This window comes from Pelobates fuscus, chromosome 1 (assembly GCF_036172605.1).
Source record: "Pelobates fuscus isolate aPelFus1 chromosome 1, aPelFus1.pri, whole genome shotgun sequence".
Classification (NCBI taxonomy): Eukaryota; Metazoa; Chordata; class Amphibia; order Anura; family Pelobatidae; genus Pelobates; species Pelobates fuscus.
In genome coordinates this window covers 5,433,728-5,456,167 of record NC_086317.1, presented here as the reverse complement: position 1 = coordinate 5,456,167, position 22,440 = coordinate 5,433,728, and the positions used below count along the sequence as shown (strand labels likewise).

The 22,440-nt window shown below is 43.3% G+C and overlaps 1 protein-coding gene across 2 annotated transcripts in view; it reads right to left on the bottom strand.

Annotated features, from left to right (window-relative positions):
• LOC134586343 (butyrophilin-like protein 8) overlaps positions 1–22,440 on the bottom strand; it is a 38,766-nt gene that overhangs the window by 888 nt on the left and 15,438 nt on the right. For both annotated transcript variants that reach the window (XM_063441821.1, XM_063441813.1), the window contains exons 2-5: positions 17,821–17,870; positions 9,434–9,482; positions 8,329–8,667; positions 6,506–6,787 (exon numbers count right to left, since the gene is read on the bottom strand). In XM_063441821.1, the coding sequence (XP_063297891.1) occupies positions 6,506–6,787; positions 8,329–8,667; positions 9,434–9,482; positions 17,821–17,838 (688 nt within the window). In that variant the 5' untranslated portion in view covers positions 17,839–17,870. The remainder of the gene's footprint in view (positions 1–6,505; positions 6,788–8,328; positions 8,668–9,433; positions 9,483–17,820; positions 17,871–22,440) is intronic.

The window sequence follows — 22,440 nt, the reverse complement described above, 5'->3', positions numbered from 1 at the left end:
CTGGATCCGTAGAAACTATGGAACCAACACACCAGTGGGACGCCCAAGGAGAGTCCAAGGGCTTAACCCATGTGAATGACCTATTGAGAATAGAAAATCGCAGTCTCACTCTGAGTGGGAGAGTACTGCCTGGGAATAAAGGAAACCCCCAAAGAAGATCCAGCAGTAGATGTGTACCAAACTATCTTTCGGCAGACCTGCCCTATAGTGAATTCATTAAAAATAGTAGCTCAATAAAACCTATACCTTATCCTGTCAACAATCCCAAAACCATGTGATGACCTAGAAACCATGTAGGTAGGTGACCTTCATAAAGAGGCTTTACTCCCCCAGCAACCTTCTGTCTGTGTGTTGGTGCCTCTAACATGTAGCCTAGACACCATTTTATTTTTATTTTTTAACATCAGATTGGTATTTTTGATGCATATATATTTTTCTTTATAGTCATATGTATCAGATAACTCTTCATCATTTGTTTTTTTTTTTTATTCCAAATTATCTATAGATAATATGCTTTATTCAATTTATTATTAAACCATACTGAGAGAATCTATTTCTTAATAGAAGATAAATGACTTAAAAAGAAATTCAGCCCTCATTCATTCCATCACTTTTTAGTTCTATTATATTAAAACTAGTGACGTAGAGTTACAATCTTCCTCATCTCACAACAAACCAGATACACCATTCATCCCTTAGGGTACGGTCAGTGGGGGTCAGAGGGGTGATTGTCCATCTAGGTCACCAATGTCAAATCTGTATTCACCCAGGGATTCCAAATATTATGATACATCTCAAGATTGGCGTGGTTAATATATAACGCTTTCTCCATCATATGTTGATAATTCCTGCATTTGTATATCCGTCCAGCATGGAATTATAGATGTTTTCCCGCGTCTAGCAATGCAAATCTTTGCCGCCGTTAAGATCTGTATCACCAACATGGGGATGTATTTCTTACTATTAGGGAGATCTAAGTGGAATAGGAAGGTCTAAGGAGATATCGTAACTGTAGTACCCATAACGTTGCCAATTGCTTGCCTAGATACCTTTTATATGTTTACTCTATCTGGTATAGTCTACAGATACTTTAGTTGCTTATATTTCCATAAACAACTACATTGTATCAGGGACTCAGAGGAAATATACTGATATTCCAAACGAGGGTCTTTCTGAGCTATTCAGAGACAGGTGGATGGACTCCCGATTCTCATTTCTCCCCATGACATACAGATTGTATGATCTGTAGAGCGCATTGGTCTGAGGGAGTAAATCCTCTTTATGAAGGTCACCTACTTGCATGGTATCTAGCTCATTACATGGTTTCGGGATTGTTGACAGGATAAGGTATAAGTTTTATTGAGCTACTATTTTTGATGAGTTTGCTATAAGCCAGTTCTGCGGAAAAATAGTTTGGTACACATCTACTAACCAAAAAAACAAAACAATATATTTTTACTGTCTGTCTGTAGAATACTCAGGGAACCCAGCAGCTCACACTGGAGGGGGCAATTAACCAAACCCCCCAATATCTTTTACACTAAAGGGATACGGACATTACAATGTAACTGCTGTCTGTAGAATACTCAGGGAACACAGCAGCTCACACTGAAGGGGGCAATTAACCAAACCCCCCAATATCTTTTACACTAAAGGGATACGGACATTACAATGTAACTGCTGTCTGTAGAATACTCAGGGAACCCAGCAGCTCACACTGGAGGGGGAGGACGGGGCAATTAACAAAAAAAATCTATATCTTTTACACTAAAGGGGTATGGACATTACAATGTAACAGCTGTAGAATACTCAGGGAACACAGCAGCTCACACTGGAGGGGGCAATTAACCCCCCCCCCCCCCTCCACCCCCCAATATCTTTTACTCTAAAGGGATACGGACATTACAATGTAACTGCTGTCTTCAGAATACTCAGGGAACACAGCAGCTCACACTGGAGGGGGCAATTAACCAACCCCCCCAATATCTTTTACACTAAAGGGATACGGACATTACAATGTAACTGCTGTCTGTAGAATACTCAGGGAACACAGCAGCTCACACTGGAGGGGGCAATTAACCAAACCCCCCAATATCTTTTACACTAAAGGGATACGGACATTACAATGTAACTGCTGTCTGTAGAATACTCAGGGAACCCAGCAGCTCACACTGGAGGGGGCTATTAACCAACCTCCCCCCCCCCCCCATATCTTTTACACTAAAGGGATACGGACATTACAATGTAACTGCTGTCTGTAGAATACTCAGGGAACACAGCAGCTCACACTGGAGGGGGCAATTAACCAAACCCCCCAATATCTTTTACACTAAAGGGATAGGGACATTACAATGTAACTGCTGTCTGTAGAATACTCAGGGAACACAGCAGCTCACACTGGAGGGGGCAATTAACCAACCCCCCCAATATCTTTTACACTAAAGGGATACGGACATTACAATGTAACTGCTGTCTGTAGAATACTCAGGGAACCCAGCAGCTCACACTGGAGGGGGCAATTTACTAAACCCCCTCAATATCTTTTACAATAAAACAGTGGTTTCCAACATTTTTTTTTTTAACTTGTGTACCCATTGGCAGCCCATTTACATAAATTGTACTCCTCATATTGGCAAAAGGTTTGTAATTAATATAGTTGCTGTTATTTCAAATGTATAAGTTTTTCCTGCCCCTTCTCCTCTGCCCCAGGCTCCCCCTGCTTCTGCCCTTCCCCAGGCTCTTCCTGCTTCTCTCCTGCCCTAGGCTGGCCATGGTTATCTTCTGCCCTGGGCTCTGATGCTCCCCCTCTGCCCCAGGTTCCCCCTTATTCTCTTCTGCCCCAGACATATTGGTACATACAGTGCAGATACACAGATGCATACACTGACACACATGTTAATACACAGACAAATATAAAGATACAGACACACAGGTACTGACACAGACACAGAGAAACAGTGGTTGTATCTGTGTGCCTGTATGTATGTTTGTCTGTGTCTGTATCTGTGTATTTGTGTATCTGTATGTTTGTGCGTTTGTACCTGTGTATGAGCATTTGTGTCAGTGTGAACGTATCAGTGTGTCTGTGTAACTATTTGTGTCAGTTTGTATCTGTGTGTCTATAGAGCATAAGAACTATCGGTCAAAGTGCAAAACTCTGACCGGTAGTAAAAAGGGGTTACAGGGGTAGTATAGGGCTTAACCCTGAAAATATGACTATCAAAGCGGAGGGAGTGAGAAGAGTTCCCCGTAAAAGCGGGGTCCTTAGTCTCACTACCGCTACCCCCAGTCTTAGTATCAAAACAATAAGAGCAACGAAAATAACAAAAACTTTAATAGAACAACTTTAAGGAAAAAATATAATATCAAAAAACACACCACCTATTAAATCACCCCACTCAGTGAGGGTTAAAAACAAGATAATACGATGCGACTGTAAATGTAGACTGGCGAACCAGTGTGGCTGGGTACCTATTGGAATGCAAGTAGCAACAGCAATCACAAAAAGTACTGGTATATCAAGTTTTTAGACACAATATAGTTTGTAAAGATACATAATTGCTAATCTAGCTTCCCTTGGAGCCTCAGCCTACCTGTCACTGATTAATGCCAGGAAACAGCACCAAAGCCGGGGGATTCCCCCAATTGCAGTGTTCCTAGGAACAGCTAATATCTAGTTAAATCTGTATAATAGCTTCCGAGAATCCTAAGGTGTACTTAAATTAAGTCCAATATCAAAAAGTGCCTGGTAAATCTAGTGCACCAAAAGGAAGTAAATCGAAAGGAAAGTAAGATCAAACAGTATATACAGAGAAAACAAAGTAATGAAAGGGACTGAGTCTAAACAGAGTTATGCAGATAATACAATTACCATTACTGCTCCTAACTCAGAATAATCCCTCTAGTCTGTACCTAGGGCTGTGAGGTTTCCCTCAAGTTGTCAAAGCAGTCAGCATCGAAAGTATATCAGTGTGTCCAATCATGTGGAACAAACTGCCCAAAGCGCGTTTCGGCGGTCTCACCGCCTTTCTCAAGGGCAAATAGTGGTACATAATGAGCCTCCCTTTACCTTGTTTATATACCCCACCATCTACTAATCCAGTAGAAGGTGGGGTTTCAAATTGCCCACCAGCCGCATCCACTAATTACCACTGGTGGTGTTGTGCGCATGTCCCTTTCCCCGGCGCATGCGCGGGAACTTCTCCCCCTTCACGGGTACAGAGCCTCCACTTGCGCATGCGTCAGAACTTAGTCTTCGGGCCAGGCCGAATATCCGCTTGTGGGCATGCGTATAGATAGCGGCGCATGCGCACAGAGTATATGTCAGTCTGTTCGCGCATGCGCCAAAAACTCAGAATTTGGGCGATACGCTCACGGCAGTATGCCGTCAAGTATTGGCGCATGCGTGCGAACTTTGTGTTTTATGAGTATTTATTCTTGCGCATGCGTCTGGACTTAGTTACCAACTCAGGCAGTCCACCTTGTAAGGATGGTAAAAGTAGTGGATGATAAATCGGCTCTGCTACTGGGTAGCTGTGGTTAATATCTATCATGATACGGTAGGGGTTTATCCGTCTCAACCCACATCCCCAAAATTCTTTAGAAAAGGGGGGGGGGGGGGTGGGTGGATGTTGTAAGGTGGCTAGTAAGCCCGAGTATCATAACGTTCGATATCTAGTGGGGGCAAACACTTAAGAGAGGCATAATTCGTAATAAGTGACATATTATGTATCAATAGAAAAAAAGAAAATTAAAGGTCCATTCAAATGTTATGAACTAAGTTGATTATACATTATGAAGGAGTGGTAATAAAACAAGAAAGGCATGGTTCAAAACATAAACTAATAAACAAAAAAAGCAAAGAAAGCATCATAAAAATGTTATAGACAAGTCAGATGAATGGGGCAAAAGAGAAACCCTCATTTAGACCTCTCGGTTGGAGTGTTTTTAACTGATAAATCCATTTGGATTCTCTCTGTCTAAGGATTCTGTCAAAATCACCACGTCTTTGGTTCCTTTTCACTAGTTCAAGGCCGCAGAATCTGAGGTTATTAGAGTCACCGTGATGGTGTTCCTTTAGATGTCTAGATATTGGTGTATCTAAACGGTTCCTCGGAGACCTTATATGCTCCATAATTCTCGCTTTGAAGGCCCTGAAGGTCTTGCCTACATATTTCTGTCCGCAGGCACAGGATAAAAGATATACAAGTCCCTTGGTATTACAATTAAAGAAATCTTTTATCTTTACGGTATTTTCACCTGTGCTATCAGTTACGGTCTTTGAGCCTTTGGAGATGTATCGACAAGCGACACATCTACCGCAGCTGTATGAGCCACAGGGTGGGGTACCTAGCCAGGTGGCTCTTGGTTGTATTGGGGTAGAAAAGTGACTTGGTACCAGCAAGTCTCGGATGTTACGTCCCCGTCTAGCCGTAATATCAATGTGAGGGCCAAGGACCTGTTTGAGATGGGTGTCATTCAGCAGTAACGGCCAAAATCTGTCCAGTGACTTCCTAACCTCCGGCCAGCCAGCATCATAGGTCGCGATCATGCGTATTTTGTCAGTTTCCCTATCAACCTTGTCAGGTTGGTCACTCAGGAGTGCACTCCTCTGGGTCTCTAGTGCCCTTTTATACGCCAGCTTTAAGCAGCGGTTCGGATAGCCCTTAGCCTTAAAGTGGGCTCTAAGTTGTTGTGCTTTGAGTTTAAAATCTGCAATATCGCTGCAATTCCTGCGGAGACGGAGATATTGACCCGTAGGGATACCAGCCTTCAATGGTCTTGGATGATGACTACTCCAATGGAGAAGCGAGTTTGTAGCAGTTGGTTTTTTGTACAGTGTGGATTGAAATGTACCTGTGTGTCTGCATGTTTGCCAGTGTGTATCTGTGTATCTGCATGAGTGTCAGTCTGTGTATTTGTGTATCTAGATGTGTATCAGTGTTTCCTTCTGTGTGTCTATGTATGTGCATGTGTGTCTGTGTATCTAGAATGTGTGTCAGTGCGTCTGCACGTGTGTCTGTTTGCTTCTACGTGTCTGTATCTGCATGTGTGTCAGTATGTGTATCATTGTATTTAGATGTGTGTTATTGTTTGTTTGTGTATCTCCATGTTTGTCAGTGTTTGTATCTGCATGTGTGACATTCTTCCTCTGAATACTGCACCAAGACTCCCGCTGTACCCAGGGCAGAGAGAGCCCAGGCCTGTGTCAGTATGTTGGCATTATACCATGCCATACTTTAATTTGCAGAGAGAGCCCAGGCCTGTGTCAGTATATTGGCATTATACCATGCCATACTTTAATTTGCAGAGAGAGCCCAGACCCCTCTCTGTTTGCTGGCATTAACCCAGCAAGCCATATGTGAGTACAGATCCCACAGCTACGTTCTGATACATTTTACAATGCATATTATACATTGCTTTTACTTGGTTCCTTATTCCCTCTCCTTAAGATCTGGACTGAGAACTGGAGATCTGAGACTGCTGGTCCACAAACACACTTTACCTGACAACACAGCTCGGGCAGATCGATTCAGCCTCCCTTCCTTGACACGGCAGAAATAGTGAACATTTGGCTGCACATCGATGTCCAACACAGATTCCACCAACAGGTTCCCGTCAGGAAGTTCGTTCTTTTTAGTAAGCTTTGCATTTTTGGTTAAATCTTCCCCATTTCCATCCTGCCACTCAACACGGGGTTCTTTAAACAATCCGGTGGAGGAACATCGCAGCTGTGTCTTGCCATTGGAAACAAGTGTTACAACAAGTGGATCCTCAGCATGTAATCCTTAAAAGAAACGATAAACAGCGTGTAAATATAAGGACACCGGGACCCGAGGTGATGGAAGTGCTGTAACACAGACATGGAGTCCTTCTCATTAATATCAACAATCCAACAGGATTGGGTCATAAATCTCGGACAGAAGGGAACACTCAACGAGAGAGCACTCACACTCAGTTCTAATTAGTCACACATTTTCTTATTAGTTAATCCTCCTGCAGATCAGTAATTGCAATAAATATGTAGGCAGTTCCAAAAAAAAAAAAAGCCTTCCCCTACGAATCCAGAGCATGTAATCAATCCCATCATGGATTCATAGAAAAAACAAACACTAACTCAAAATGAACCAAATGAACATTTACTGATGTTTATATATAATAAACCGTAAGGTAGATAGAAAGGAATTAGAGAGCGCCAGAAATAGCATTATATTATTATATAATAAATATAGAGACACAAGAAAAAAAGAAAACGGCGTAAATAGAGTAAATATTAAACATAATCTTTATTGAATTTTATATGATTATTAAATCAGTGAATAATATAAAAGGCAATGTGTAATAACACCCTAATTAAATGGACGTAAAACTATCCTGTCATAAACACGTTGTTTAGCGTAATCCTTAATGGCAGAGAAATCAAGGTTTACAGTTTCTACATAAAACAAATAATCAGTATGTCAATAACACAGTGTGAAATTAGTGTCCGTTTATATCAGAACCGGACATAGAAGGATCAGGATAATGGTGGAAAGTAACAGCAGGGAGAGGCAATGAGAGGAGAGACAGCCCCTAATAATCGGTCACTGATCGTGCCGCCAAGGGCGCCTGTACCAGACTAAACATCCCAACCATGCTACAACAATCTGGGTAACACATTCCCGGCTAGGAAGAAACGGCCTGTCCATCCAGGTCCCTGCAGTCACTCCATGTCCTACGAGACAAGCCGTGTGGGCAAAGTGACATAAACAGCCGCAGAATCGAACCCCCAATGATCGTTTCACCGGTCAGATCCCCGGGTTAAGAGCCACCGGGCCAGCGAAATGATGGTTTCTACAGATTATTAGAAACTATATCTCTCCTCTCGTGGCCTTTTCCTGCTGTCATTTAATTCCAGTTTAGGTTCTGATAGAAGCTGATAATAACTTTACACTGCAACGGGTATTCACTAAAGCCCGAATGGCATCGAACCCGTTCGGTAATTTTTACCTAATTTTGGCCATCCTGACAAACATCTGGTGTTTATTGAGTAACCTGATACTGCCAGTTGCATTACACCAAACAACATGTGCTTATGGCAGGATAGGTTTATTGCCATTCGATTACTGTGTTATTGATTACATTGGTAGCTTTTTAGATTATTCCCCGATTTTAATAATCATACATTTTAATGAAGTTTCTGTAGTATGCCTTTCCCTTTTTATTGTGTGTTTCTATTTTCTGACGTTTCGACATAAAATTTATTTCTAGGTGTTCAACTTGCAAACTTCCTCCTGCTAAGAACAATAACCGTGCCGGCACATCTATACAAATGAGAGTCCAACTTACTGTCAATAGATATTCTGAATAGCATATTTCCACTCCCCTTTTTATTAGCTGCTGCACAGGTGTAGAATCCTTCATCAGCAAAGCCCACGTCATTCAGGGTCAGTTTCAGGGTGCCTCTGGCCAAGTCAGGAGACATCTCAGTGCGTCCTCTGAACTGAATATCTTGATCTTTTAAATTGTCTTGCCCATATTTATAGCTGTGAACCACTTTGGCATTTCCATTTGAGGAGCTTCTATGAGCACAAGAGACGAACAGGTCCTCTGGGCCAGAGACAAAGTGGAATGTACACGGCAGAGTCACCGATCCATACAGGTGTGTGTTCACTTCCACTGCACCATCTACATGGGAAACAAACAACCTCACAGATTAAAACTGATAATAACTCGCCTATCTGTGATCACCAACATTTTATTTGTCAGATCAGAATTAGTAAAAAGCAAAACTCTCAGATAATGAAACATTAGGAGAGATTTTCTGCAAATGTCTGGAGCAATTTATTAGATGCAACGGCTTTATGAACATTTCCACCTCTTTTTTTTTTTTTTTTTTTTTTTTCATAAAAGTGGAATTGGCAGTTTTCCAAACAGAAAGTTCTATGAAAACTGGTAACATTTAAATTTCTAAATCAATTTAATAAATGCGACCAAAATAATGTAAGAATTGAATTGCCACTTTTCAGGAAACTTTGATATATATGAGGATCCAATAATTCCTTACATTGCTAGAACCCGAAAATATCGGGCATTCTCTACTGTGAACCACAGACCCCGAGGGCCACCGTGCGTGCATCCGGGAGAACCAGTTGGTACGGTCAGCTGATCTCAATGACTGATATTAGAATCGGTAAAATCACTGAATATTAAGTGAAAGTGGAAGCTTGCTCGGCAATTCATTTTGAATAAGTGGAGCTTTTACAAAGATTTCTGGTGATTTTTTTGTACTCCCGAGAAGGCTCACACTGGAGTTTATTCACTAAACATTAAACTGTACTGAACTTAACACGGAACATACCCTGTGATTTATCTTTCTGCTTTAAATTCAATGCAATTAGTGAATAAGCCCCTTAGACTTTCTTGGGGAGACGCAGTTAAAGGGGTGTCTTACCTTCAGATTTAAAGCCAGGAATAAACAGCAAAAGAAAAAGTATTTGAATCTGAAAATAGAAATTATATCCAATTAGTATGAATCCACAATATTATTTAATTACTTTTAGTTTAATTATAGTCTTTAAAGAAACACTATTCATTCTTTCACTAGTCAGTCATTCTGTCAGTGTGTGTGTGTGTGTCTGTGTCATGGTGTGTGTGTGTGTCATGGTGTGTGTGTCATGGTGTGTGTGTCATGGTGTGTGTGTGTGTGTGTGTCTCTTTCTGGGTGTGTTTGTCTCATGGTGTCTGTCATGGTGTATGTATGTGTCTGTGTGTATTTACATAGTGTTTTTACTCACTTTTTTTCCCCACGCCGTGCTGGTCTCCCCGCGACTGGCCCTGCCTGTCTGAGTGTCTGTCACTAGAGGTGTCACTAGGAAGCAATGTAAACACTGTCATTTCTTGGAAAAGTCAGTGTTTACATTGAAAAGCCTGCAGGGACAGGCTATAGACACCAGAACCACTACATTAAGCTGTGTGTGTGTGTGTGCGCCTGCTAGTGAGTGAGCTTGTGTTTTTATGCCAATGAGCTTCAGTGACATTGTTTGTCTATGAGGCTGTGTATCAATGAGATTGTCTGTGTCTGCATGTGAGTATGCTTACTGTATAATTAAACGTTTTACTCTGAAACGACCAATATTATATATTAGAAAAAGCAATATATATTTGATATATATATATATAGATAGATATATAATCTAAACCATCTGGGGTGGCAAGACATTGCCTTACATATTACATCCGGCAGGCAATATATGGCGCAATGACTTATGGGGCTGGCATAGATTATTTATTTTTCCCAGGGCTGCTTTGTATTCCCAGTCCGGCCCTGCCCCCATATACAGGTTTTATCGTGGTTTCAAAAGGTACAGGGTCAATATAGGGCTTGCCCAATTCAGTTTGCCAGATTGGTTAGCTGGGTCTGTGTTGCCTTTTGAGACCATATGGTAGCCCAGGAATGTGAAATAACCCTCATTATGGCATACCATTTTCAAATGTAGATAAACCAGGGTATTCGAAATGGGGTATTTCCAGTCTTTTGTAGTAGCCACTTAGTCACAAACGCTGGCCAAAGTTAGCGATTTTGTTTGGGTTTTTTATAAATGTTTTTTTTTTCTCAATTTTCAATATATATATATACATACATACATACACACACACACACACACACACACACTTTTATTTCCTATGTATGTATAATATATTATAAAATAATTAAAGCATTTTATAATATATATATGATTTCATTATACGTGTATTTTGAGATATATATGCATTATATATGTATAATATATTATATTATAAAATGCTTTAATTATTTTATAATATATTATACATATATTTGGTAAGTTGTATATATATTTTTTTCAGTTTAGATATGCTTTTCGATTGCTTTAGTCTTAATATTGTGAGATTCTGAGATCTATGATCTATGATTTAATGAGATGTTTATAATTGTATATAGACTGTACTCTATTAGAGATATTCTGTCTGTGTCATTTATATGATGTGCTGTATTTGTCTTTTGACTCAATTTTTCCTATTTGCATGCCTGCTGTTCTTCTCTGTGTTCTGAGTCTTTGCCTTAATAGACTTGATTCTCCTCTTTAAATTGATTTATAATCATTATAAGATATTCTAAGTAATGCCCATGATCTTGATATGGTATGTGAAATGCTTTTAACACACCTTATTCTGGGTCACTCTTCTTATTGGGTATTAAGTGAAACCTGCTGGGGTCTCCGGCAGCCCCCCACCCCGATCATGATCGTCGGTACAGGTAAGTCCAGGGCTCCTATTTGCTGCGGTGATACTAGGTATGTCCGCGGTCGCTAACAACCGTTTTTTTTTTTGTCGGACGTACATTGTACGTCCACGGTCGTTAAGGGGATATACATATATATCATTTCATATCTTTTTTTATCAAAATACACTTAGAATGAAATGATATATATGTAAATCCCCTTTACGACCGTGGACGTACTATGTACGTCCGACAAAAAAAGGCGGGGCTGTACCAAGTGTGAGTGACGGTGTGGCTGTACCAAGTGTGAGTGAGGGTGTGGCTGTACTAAGTGAGGGTGTGGCCAGAGGCAGGGCTGTTCTGAGAGATTTTAGGTGACTTACTAATAACAATTTATAGAACTAAAATGAAATTTAGAACAAGAACCATGTATCTTATTTACAGACTGATTTCTAAACACATTTATTGTAGTGTAAAGACACATTACTGGGAGTATTATTGCTGTGGAGCTCTGTTATACACTCAGTCACATTACTGGGAGTATTATTGCTGTGGGGCTCTGTTATACACTCAGACACATTACTGGGAGTATTATTGCTGTGGAGCTCTGTTATACACTCAGACACATTACTGGGAGTATTATTACTGCGGAGCACTGTTATACACTCAGACACATTACTGGGAGTATTATTGCTGTGGAGCTCTGTTATACACTCAGACACATTACTGGGAGTATTATTACTGTGGAGCTCTGTTATACACTCAGTCACATTACTGGGAGTATTATTGCTGTGGGGCTCTGTTATACACTCAGACACATTACTGGGAGTATTATTGCTGTGGAGCTCTGTTATACACTCAGACACATTACTGGGAGTATTATTGCTGTGGGGCTCTGTTATACACTCAGACACATTACTGGGAGTATTATTGCTGTGGAGCTCTGTTATACACTCAGACACATTACTGGGAGTATTATTACTGCGGAGCACTGTTATACACTCAGACACATTACTGGGAGTATTATTGCTGTGGAGCTCTGTTATACACTCAGACACATTACTGGGAGTATTATTACTGCGGAGCACTGTTATACACTCAGACACATTACTGGGAGTATTATTGCTGTGGAGCTCTGTTATACACTCAGACACATTACTGGGAGTATTATTACTGTGGAGCTCTGTTATACACTCAGTCACATTACTGGGAGTATTATTGCTGTGGGGCTCTGTTATACACTCAGACACATTACTGGGAGTATTATTGCTGTGGAGCTCTGTTATACACTCAGACACATTACTGGGAGTATTATTGCTGTGGGGCTCTGTTATACACTCAGACACATTACTGGGAGTATTATTGCTGTGGGGCTCTGTTATACACTAAGACACATTACTGGGAGTATTATTGCTGTGGAGCTCTGTTATACACTCAGACACATTACTGGGAGTATTATTACTGCGGAGCACTGTTATACACTCAGACACATTACTGGGAGTATTATTGCTGTGGAGCTCTGTTATACACTCAGACACATTACTGGGAGTATTATTGCTGTGGGGCTCTGTTATACACTCAGACACATTACTGGGAGTATTATTGCTGTGGAGCTCTGTTATACACTCAGACACATTACTGGGAGTATTATTGCTGTGGAGCTCTGTTATACACTCAGACACATTACTGGGAGTATTATTGCTGTGGGGCTCTATTATACACTCAGACACATTACTGGGAGTATTATTGCTGTGGGGCTCTGTTATACACTCAGACACATTACTGGGAGTATTATTGCTGTGGAGCTCTGTTATACACTCAGACACATTACTGGGAGTATTATTACTGTGGAGCTCTGTTATACACTCAGACACATTACTGGCAGTATTATTGCTGTGGAGCTCTGTTATACAATCAGACACATTACTGGGAGTATTATTACTGTGGAGCTCTGTTATACACTCAGACACATTACTGGGAGTATTATTGCTGTGGAGCTCTGTTATACACTCAGACACATTACTGGGAGTATTATTGCTGTGGAGCTCTGTTATACACTCAGACACATTACTGGGAGTATTATTACTGTGGAGCTCTGTTATACACTCAGACACATTACTGGGAGTATTATTGCTGTGGAGCTCTGTTATACACTCAGTCACATTACTGGGAGTATTATTGCTGTGGGGCTCTGTTATACACTCAGACACATTACTGGGAGTATTATTGCTGTGGAGCTCTGTTATACACTCAGACACATTACTGGGAGTATTATTACTGTGGGGCTCTGTTATACACTCAGACACATTACTGGGAGTATTATTAATGTGGGGCTCTGTTATACACTCAGACACATTACTGGGAGTATTATTGCTGTGGGGCCCTGTTATACAGTCAGACACATTACTGGGAGTATTATTGCTGTGGAGCTCTGTTATACACTCAGACACATTACTGGGAGTATTATTAATGTGGGGCTCTGTTATACACTCAGACACATTACTGGGAGTATTATTACTGTGGAGCTCTATTATACACTCAGACACATTACTGGGAGTATTATTACTGTGGAGCTCTGTTATACACTCAGACACATTACTGGGAGTATTATTGCTGTGGAGCTCTGTTATACACTCAGACACATTACTGGGAGTATTATTGCTGCGGAGCTCTGTTATACACTCAGACACATTACTGGGAGTATTATTGCTGTGGAGCTCTGTTATACACTCAGACACATTACTGGGAGTATTATTAATGTGGGGCTCTGTTATACACTCAGACACATTACTGGGAGTATTATTACTGTGGAGCTCTATTATACACTCAGACACATTACTGGGAGTATTATTACTGTGGAGCTCTGTTATACACTCAGATACATAACTGTGAGTATTATTGCTGTGGAGCTCTGTTATACACTCAGACACATTACTGGGAGTATTATTGCTGTGGAGCTCTGTTATACACTCAGACATTACTGGGAGTATTATGGCTGTGGAGCTCTGTTATACACTCAGACACATTACTGGGAGTATTATTGCTGGGGAGCTCTGTTATACACTCAGACACATTACTGGGAGTATTATTACTGTGGGGCTCTGTTATACACTCAGACACATTACTGGGAGTATTATTGCTGTGGAGCTCTGTTATACACTCAGACACATTACTGGGAGTATTATTAATGTGGGGCTCTGTTATACACTCAGACACATTACTGGGAGTATTATTGCTGTGGAGCTCTGTTATACACTCAGACACATTACTGGGAGTATTATTGCTGTGGAGCTCTATTATACACTCAGACACATTACTGGGAGTATTATTACTGTGGAGCTCTGTTATACACTCAGACACATTACTGGGAGTATTATTGCTGTGGAGCTCTGTTATACACTCAGTCACATTACTGGGAGTATTATTGCTGTGGGGCTCTGTTATACACTCAGACACATTACTGGGAGTATTATTGCTGTGGGGCTCTGTTATACACTCAGACACATTACTGGGAGTATTATTGCTGTGGGGCCCTGTTATACAGTCAGACACATTACTGGGAGTATTATTGCTGTGGAGCTCTGTTATACACTCAGACACATTACTGGGAGTATTATTAATGTGGGGCTCTGTTATACACTCAGACACATTACTGGGAGTATTATTACTGTGGAGCTCTATTATACACTCAGACACATTACTGGGAGTATTATTACTGTGGAGCTCTGTTATACACTCAGACACATTACTGGGAGTATTATTACTGTGGAGCTCTGTTATACACTCAGACACATTACTGGGAGTATTATTGCTGCGGAGCTCTGTTATACACTCAGACACATTACTGGGAGTATTATTGCTGTGGAGCTCTGTTATACACTCAGACACATTACTGGGAGTATTATTAATGTGGGGCTCTGTTATACACTCAGACACATTACTGGGAGTATTATTACTGTGGAGCTCTATTATACACTCAGACACATTACTGGGAGTATTATTACTGTGGAGCTCTGTTATACACTCAGATACATAACTGTGAGTATTATTGCTGTGGAGCTCTGTTATACACTCAGACACATTACTGGGAGTATTATTGCTGTGGAGCTCTGTTATACACTCAGACATTACTGGGAGTATTATGGCTGTGGAGCTCTGTTATACACTCAGACACATTACTGGGAGTATTATTGCTGGGGAGCTCTGTTATACACTCAGACACATTACTGGGAGTATTATTAATGTGGGGCTCTGTTATACACTCAGACACATTACTGGGAGTATTATTGCTGTGGAGCTCTGTTATACACTCAGACACATTACTGGGAGTATTATTGCTGTGGAGCTCTATTATACACTCAGACACATTACTGGGAGTATTATTACTGTGGAGCTCTGTTATACACTCAGACACATTACTGGGAGTATTATTACTGTGGGGCTCTGTTATACACTCAGACACATTACTGGGAGTATTATTGCTGTGAAGCTCTGTTATCCACTCAGACACATTACTGGGAGTATTATTGCTGTGGGGCTCTGTTATACACTCAGACACATTACTGGGAGTATTATTGCTGTGAAGCTCTGTTATACACTCAGACACATTACTGGGAGTATTATTGCTGTGGAGCTCTGTTATACACCCAGACACATTACTGGGAGTATTATTACTGTGGAGCTCTATTATACACTCAGACACATTACTGGGAGTATTATTACTGTGGAGCTCTATTATACAATCAGACACATTACTGGGAGTATTATTACTGCGGAGCTCTGTTATACACTCAGACACATTACTGGGAGTATTATTACTGCGGAGCTCTATTACACACTCAGACACATTACTGGGAGTATTATTGCTGTGGAGCTCTGTTATAACACATTACTGGGAGTATTATTGCTGTGGAGCTCTGTTATACACTCAGACACATTACTGGGAGTATTATTACTGCGGAGCTCTATTATACACTCAGACACATTACTGGGAGTATTATTGCTGTGGAGCTCTGTTATAACACATTACTGGGAGTATTATTGCTGTGGAGCTCTGTTATACACTCAGACACATTACTGGGAGTATTATTACTGTGGAGATCTGTTATACACTCAGACACATTACTGAGAGTATTATTACTGTGGAGCTCTATTATACACTCAGACACATTACTGGGAGTATTATTACTGTGGGGCTCTGTTATACACTCAGACACATTACTGGGAGTATTATTGCTGTGAAGCTCTGTTATCCACTCAGACACATTACTGGGAGTATTATTACTGTGGAGCTCTATTATACACTCAGACACATTATTGGGAGTATTATTACTGTGGAGCTCTGTTATACACTCAGACACATTACTGAGAGTATTATTACTGTGGAGCTCTATTATACACTCAGACACATTACTGGGAGTATTATTCCTGTGGGGCTCTGTTATACACTCAGACACATTACTGGGAGTATTATTGCTGTGAAGCTCTGTTATCCACTCAGACACATTACTGGGAGTATTATTGCTGTGAAGCTCTGTTATACACCCAGACACATTACTGGGAGTATTATTACTGTGGAGCTCTATTATACACTCAGACACATTACTGGGAGTATTATTACTGTGAAGCTCTGTTATCCACTCAGACACATTACTGGGAGTATTATTACTGTGGAGCTCTATTATACACCCAGACACATTATTGGGAGTATTATTACTGTGGAGCTCTGTTATACACTCAGACACATTACTGGGAGTATTATTACTGTGGGGCTCTGTTATACACTCAGACACATTACTGGGAGTATTATTGCTGTGAAGCTCTGTTATCCACCCACACACATTACTGGGAGTATTATTACTGTGGAGCTCTGTTATACACTCAGACACATTACTGGGAGTATTATTGCTGTGGAGCTCTGTTATACACTCAGACACATTACTGGGAGTATTATTGCTGTGGAGCTCTGTTATACACTCAGACACATTACTGGGAGTATTATTGCTGTGGAGCTCTGTTATACTCTCAGACACATTACTGGGAGTATTATTGCTGTGGAGCTCTGTTATACACTCAGACACATTACTGGGAGTATTATTACTGTGGAGCTCTGTTATACACTCAGACACATTACTGGGAGTATTATTGCTGTGGAGCTCTGTTATACACTCAGACACATTACTGGGAGTATTATTGCTATGGAGCTCTGTTATACACTCAGACACATTACTGGGAGTATTATTGCTGCGGAGCTCTGTTATACACTCAGTCACATTACTGGGAGTATTATTGCTGCGGAGCTCTGTTATACACTCAGACACACCAACAACAGGAGCTCCTAGAAAAGAGGGGTATTAGGAGAGAAAAGCAGGACAGAGGGATTTTGGCCCAAACTAGGGACTGTCCTTCTAAATAGGCACACTTGGGTGGTATGTTCCTGAGTTATACAGACTAGTAGTTTTATGCACTGCGATAACAAATAAATGCTCCTCCAGTCCAAGAACAAAGCCATAATCACCACCATCACGGTCACCATCAAATCTCAGATCCAACAACAATTTGTTACCTTCTCCCCGGGAACTTACCGCTGTTGGACTTACCTGGAACAAACGCTCCATTGCACTGACAGACGAGTTTGTTCCTCAGTTGTCTGCGTAAAGGAGAGAAATGAAAATGAAACGAACTCTGGGGACAGACATTTGGTTTCTGTTTGTTTGAAACATCAGGTCACATTCACCCTTATCTAGGAGGTAGACGGAGGGTCTCACAGGTAAGGACTAACAAGGTGGGAAGTAGACGAAGGGTCTCACAGGTAAGGACTAACAAGGTGGGAGGTAGACTGAGGGTCTCACAGGTAAGGACTAACAAGGTGGGAGGTAGACGGAGGGTCTCACAGGTAAGGACTAACAAGGTGGGAGGTAGACGGAGGGTCTCACAGGTAAGGACTAACAAGGTGGGAGGTAGACGGAGGGTCTCACAGGTAAGGACTAACAAGGTGAGAGGTAGACGGAGGGTCTCACAGGTAAGGACTAACAAGGTGGGAGGTAGACTGAGGGTCTCACAGGTAAGGACTAACAAGGTGGGAGGTAGACGGAGGGTCTCACAGGTAAGGACTAACAAGGTGGGAGGTAGACGGAGGGTCTCACAGGTAAGGACTAACAAGGTGAGAGGTAGACGGAGGGTCTCACAGGTAAGGACTAACAAGGTGGGAGGTAGACGGAGGGTCTCACAGGTAAGGACTAACAAGGTGGGAGGTAGACGGAGGGTCTCAGAGGTAAGGGCTAACAAGGTGGGAGGTAGACTGAGGGTCTCACTGGAGGTAGACGGAGGGTCTCACAGGTAAGGACTAACAAGGTGGGAGGTAGACGGAGGGTCTCACAGGTAAGGACTAACAAGGTGGGAGGTAGACGGAGGGTCTCACAGGTAAGGACTAACAAGGTGGGAGGTAGACGGAGGGTCTCACAGGTAAGGACTAACAAGGTGGGAGGTAGACGGAGGGTCTCACAGGTAAGGACTAACAAGGTGGGAGGTAGACGGAGGGTCTCACAGGTAAGGGCTAACAAGGTGGGACTGAGGGTCTCACTGGTAAGGGCTAACAAGCTGAGTGGTAGACTGAGGGTCTCACTGGTAAGGGCTAACAAAGTGTGAGATAAATGGAGGGTCCCATAGGTAGTGACTAACAAGGTGGGAGGTAGACTGAGGGTCTCACAGGTAAGGGCTAACAAGGTGGGACTGAGGGTCTCACAGGTAAGGGCTAACAAGGTGGGACTGAGGGTCTCACAGGTAAGGGCTAACAAGGTGGGAGGTAGACTGAGGGTCTCACAGGTAAGGGCTAACAAGGTGGGACTGAGGGTCTCACAGGTAAGGGCTAACAAGGTGGGACTGAGGGTCTCACAGGTAAGGGCTAACAAGGTGGGACTGAGGGTCTCACTGGTAAGGGCTAACAAGCTGAGTGGTAGACTGAGGGTCTCACAGGTAAGGGCTAACAAGGTGGGACTGAGGGTCTCACAGGAAAGGGCTAACAAGGTGGGACTGAGGGTCTCACAGGTAAGGGCTAACAAGGTGGGAGGTAGACTGAGGGTCTCACAGGTAAGGACTAACAAGGTGGGAGGTAGACTGAGGGTCTCACAGGTAAGGGCTAACAAGGTGGGACTGAGGGTCTCACTGGTAAGGGCTAACAAGCTAAGTGGTAGACTGAGGGTCTCACTGGTAAGGGCTAACAAAGTGGGAGATAAATGGAGGGTCTCATAGGTAAGGACTAACAAGGTGGGAGGTAGACTGAGGGTCTCACAGGTAAGGGCTAACAAGGTGGAAAATAAATGGAGGGTCTCACAGGTAAGGACTAACAAGATGGGAGGTAGACTGAGGGTCTCACTGGTAAGGGCTAACAAAGTAGGAGTTAAATGGAGGGTCTCATAGGTAAGGACTAACAGGGTGGGAGGTAGATTGAGGGTCTCACAGGTAGTGACTAACAAGGTGGGAGGTAGACTGAGGGTCTCACAGGTAAGGGCTAACAAGGTGGGATATAAATGGAGGGTCTCAGAGGTAAGGACTAACAAGGTGGGAGGTAGACTGAGGGTCTCACAGGTAAGGGCTAACAAGGTGGGACTGAGGGTCTCACTGGTAAGGGTTAACAAGGTGGGAGGTAGACTGAGGGTCTCACAGGTAAGGGCTAACAAGGTGGGAGATAAATGGAGGGTCTCACAGGTAAGGACGAACAAGGTGGGAGGTAGACTGAGGGTCTCACAGGTAAGGGCTAACAAGGTGGGACTGAGGGTCTCACAGGTAAGGGCTTACAAGGTGGGACTGAGGGTCTCACAGGTAAGGGCTAACAAGGTGGGACTGAGGGTCTCATAGGTAAGGGCTAACACGGTGGGACTGAGGGTCTCACAGGTAAGGGCTAACAAGGTGGGACTGAGGGTCTCACAGGTAAGGGCTAACAAGGTGGGACTGAGGGTCTCACAGGTAAGGGCTAACAAGGTGGGAGGTAGACTGAGGGTCTCACAGGTAAGGGCTAACAAGGTGGGACTGAGGGTCTCACAGGTAAGGGCTAACAAGGTGGGAGGTAGACTGAGGGTCTCACAGGTAAGGGCTAACAAGGTGGGACTGAGGGTCTCACAGGTAAGGGCTAACAAGGTGGGACTGAGGGTCTCACAGGTAAGGGCTAACAAGGTGGGACTGAGGGTCTCACTGGTAAGGGCTAACAAGGTGGGACTGAGGGTCTCACTGGTAAGGGCTAACAAGGTGGGACTGAGGGTCTCACAGGTAAGGGCTAACAAGGTGGGACTGAGGGTCTCACAGGTAAGGGCTAACAAGGTGGGAGGTAAACTGAGGGTCTCACAGGTAAGGACTAAGAAGGTGGGAGGTAGACGGAGGGTCTCACAGGTAAGGGCTAACAAGGTGGGACTGAGGGTCTCACTGGTAAGGGCTAACAAGCTGAGTGGTAGACTGAGGGTCTCACTGGTAAGGGCTAACAAAGTGGGAGATAAATGGAGGGTCTCATAGGTAAGGACTAACAAGGTGGGATATAAATGGAGGGTCTCACAGGTAAGGACTAACAAGGTGGGAGGTAGACTGAGGGTCTCACAGGTAAGGGCTAACAAGGTGGGACTGAGGGTCTCACTGGTAAGGGTTAACAAGGTGGGAGGTAGACTGAGGGTCTCACAGGTAAGGGCTAACAAGGTGGGAGATAAATGGAGGGTCTCACAGGTAAGGACTAACAAGGTGGGACTGAGGGTCTCACAGGTAAGGGCTAACAAGGTGGGACTGAGGGTCTCACAGGAAAGGGCTAACAAGGTGGTACTGAGGGTCTCACAGGTAAGGGCTAACAAGGTGGGACTGAGGGTCTCACAGGTAAGGGCTAACAAGGTGGGACTGAGGGTCTCACAGGTAAGGGCTAACAAGGTGGGAGGTAGACTGAGGGTCTCACAGGTAAGGGCTAACAAGGTGGGACTGAGGGTCTCACAGGTAAGGGCTAACAAGGTGGGACTGAGGGTCTCACAGGTAAGGGCTAACAATGTGGGAGGTAGACTGAGGGTCTCACAGGTAAGGGCTAACAAGGTGGGACTGAGGGTCTCACAGGTAAGGGCTAACAAGGTGGGACTGAGGGTCTCACAGGTGAGGGCTAACAAGGTGGGACTGAGGGTCTCACTGGTAAGGGCTAACAAGGTGGGACTGAGGGTCTCACAGGTGAGGGCTAACAAGGTGGGACTGAGGGTCTCACTGGTAAGGGCTAACAAGCTGAGTGGTAGACTGAGGGTCTCACAGGTAAGGACTAACAAGGTGGGAGGTAGACGGAGGGTCTCACAGGTAAGGACTAACAAGGTGGGAGGTGAACTGAGGGTCTCAGAGGTAAGGACTAACAAGGTGGGAGGTAGACTGAGGGTCTCACAGGTAAGGGCTAACAAGGTGGGAGGTAGACGGAGGGTCTCACAGGTAAGGACTAACAAGGTGGGAGGTAGACGGAGGGTCTCACAGGTTAGGACTAACAAGGTGGGAGGTAGACTGAGGGTCTCAGAGGTAAGGACTAACAAGGTGGGTGGTAGACTGAGGGTCTCACAGGTAAGGGCTAACAAGGTGGGAGGTAGACGGAGGGTCACACAGGTAAGGACTAACCAGGTGGGAGGTAGACGGAGGGTCTTACAGGTAAGGACTAACAAGGTGGGAGGTAGACGGAGGGTCTCACAGGTAAGGACTAACAAGGTGGGAGGTAGACGGAGGGTCTCACAGGTAAGGACTAACAAGGTGGGAGGTAGACGGAGGGTCTCACAGGTAAGGGCTAACAAGGTGGGACTGAGGGTCTCACTGGTAAGGGCTAACAAGCTGAGTGGTAGACTGAGGGTCTCACTGGTAAGGGCTAACAAAGTGGGAGATAAATGGAGGGTCTCATAGGTAAGGACTAACAAGGTGGGAGGTAGACTGAGGGTCTCACAGGTAAGGGCTAACAAGGTGGGATATAAATGGAGGGTCTCACAGGTAAGGACTAACAAGGTGGGAGGTAGACTGAGGGTCTCACAGGTAAGGGCTAACAAGGTGGGACTGAGGGTCTCACTTGTAAGGGTTAACAAGGTGGGAGGTAGACTGAGGGTCTCACAGGTAAGGGCTAACAAGGTGGGAGATAAATGAAGGGTCTCACAGGTAAGGACTAACAAGTTGGGAGGTAGACTGAGGGTCTCACAGGTAAGGGCTAACAAGGTGGGACTGAGGGTCTCACAGGTAAG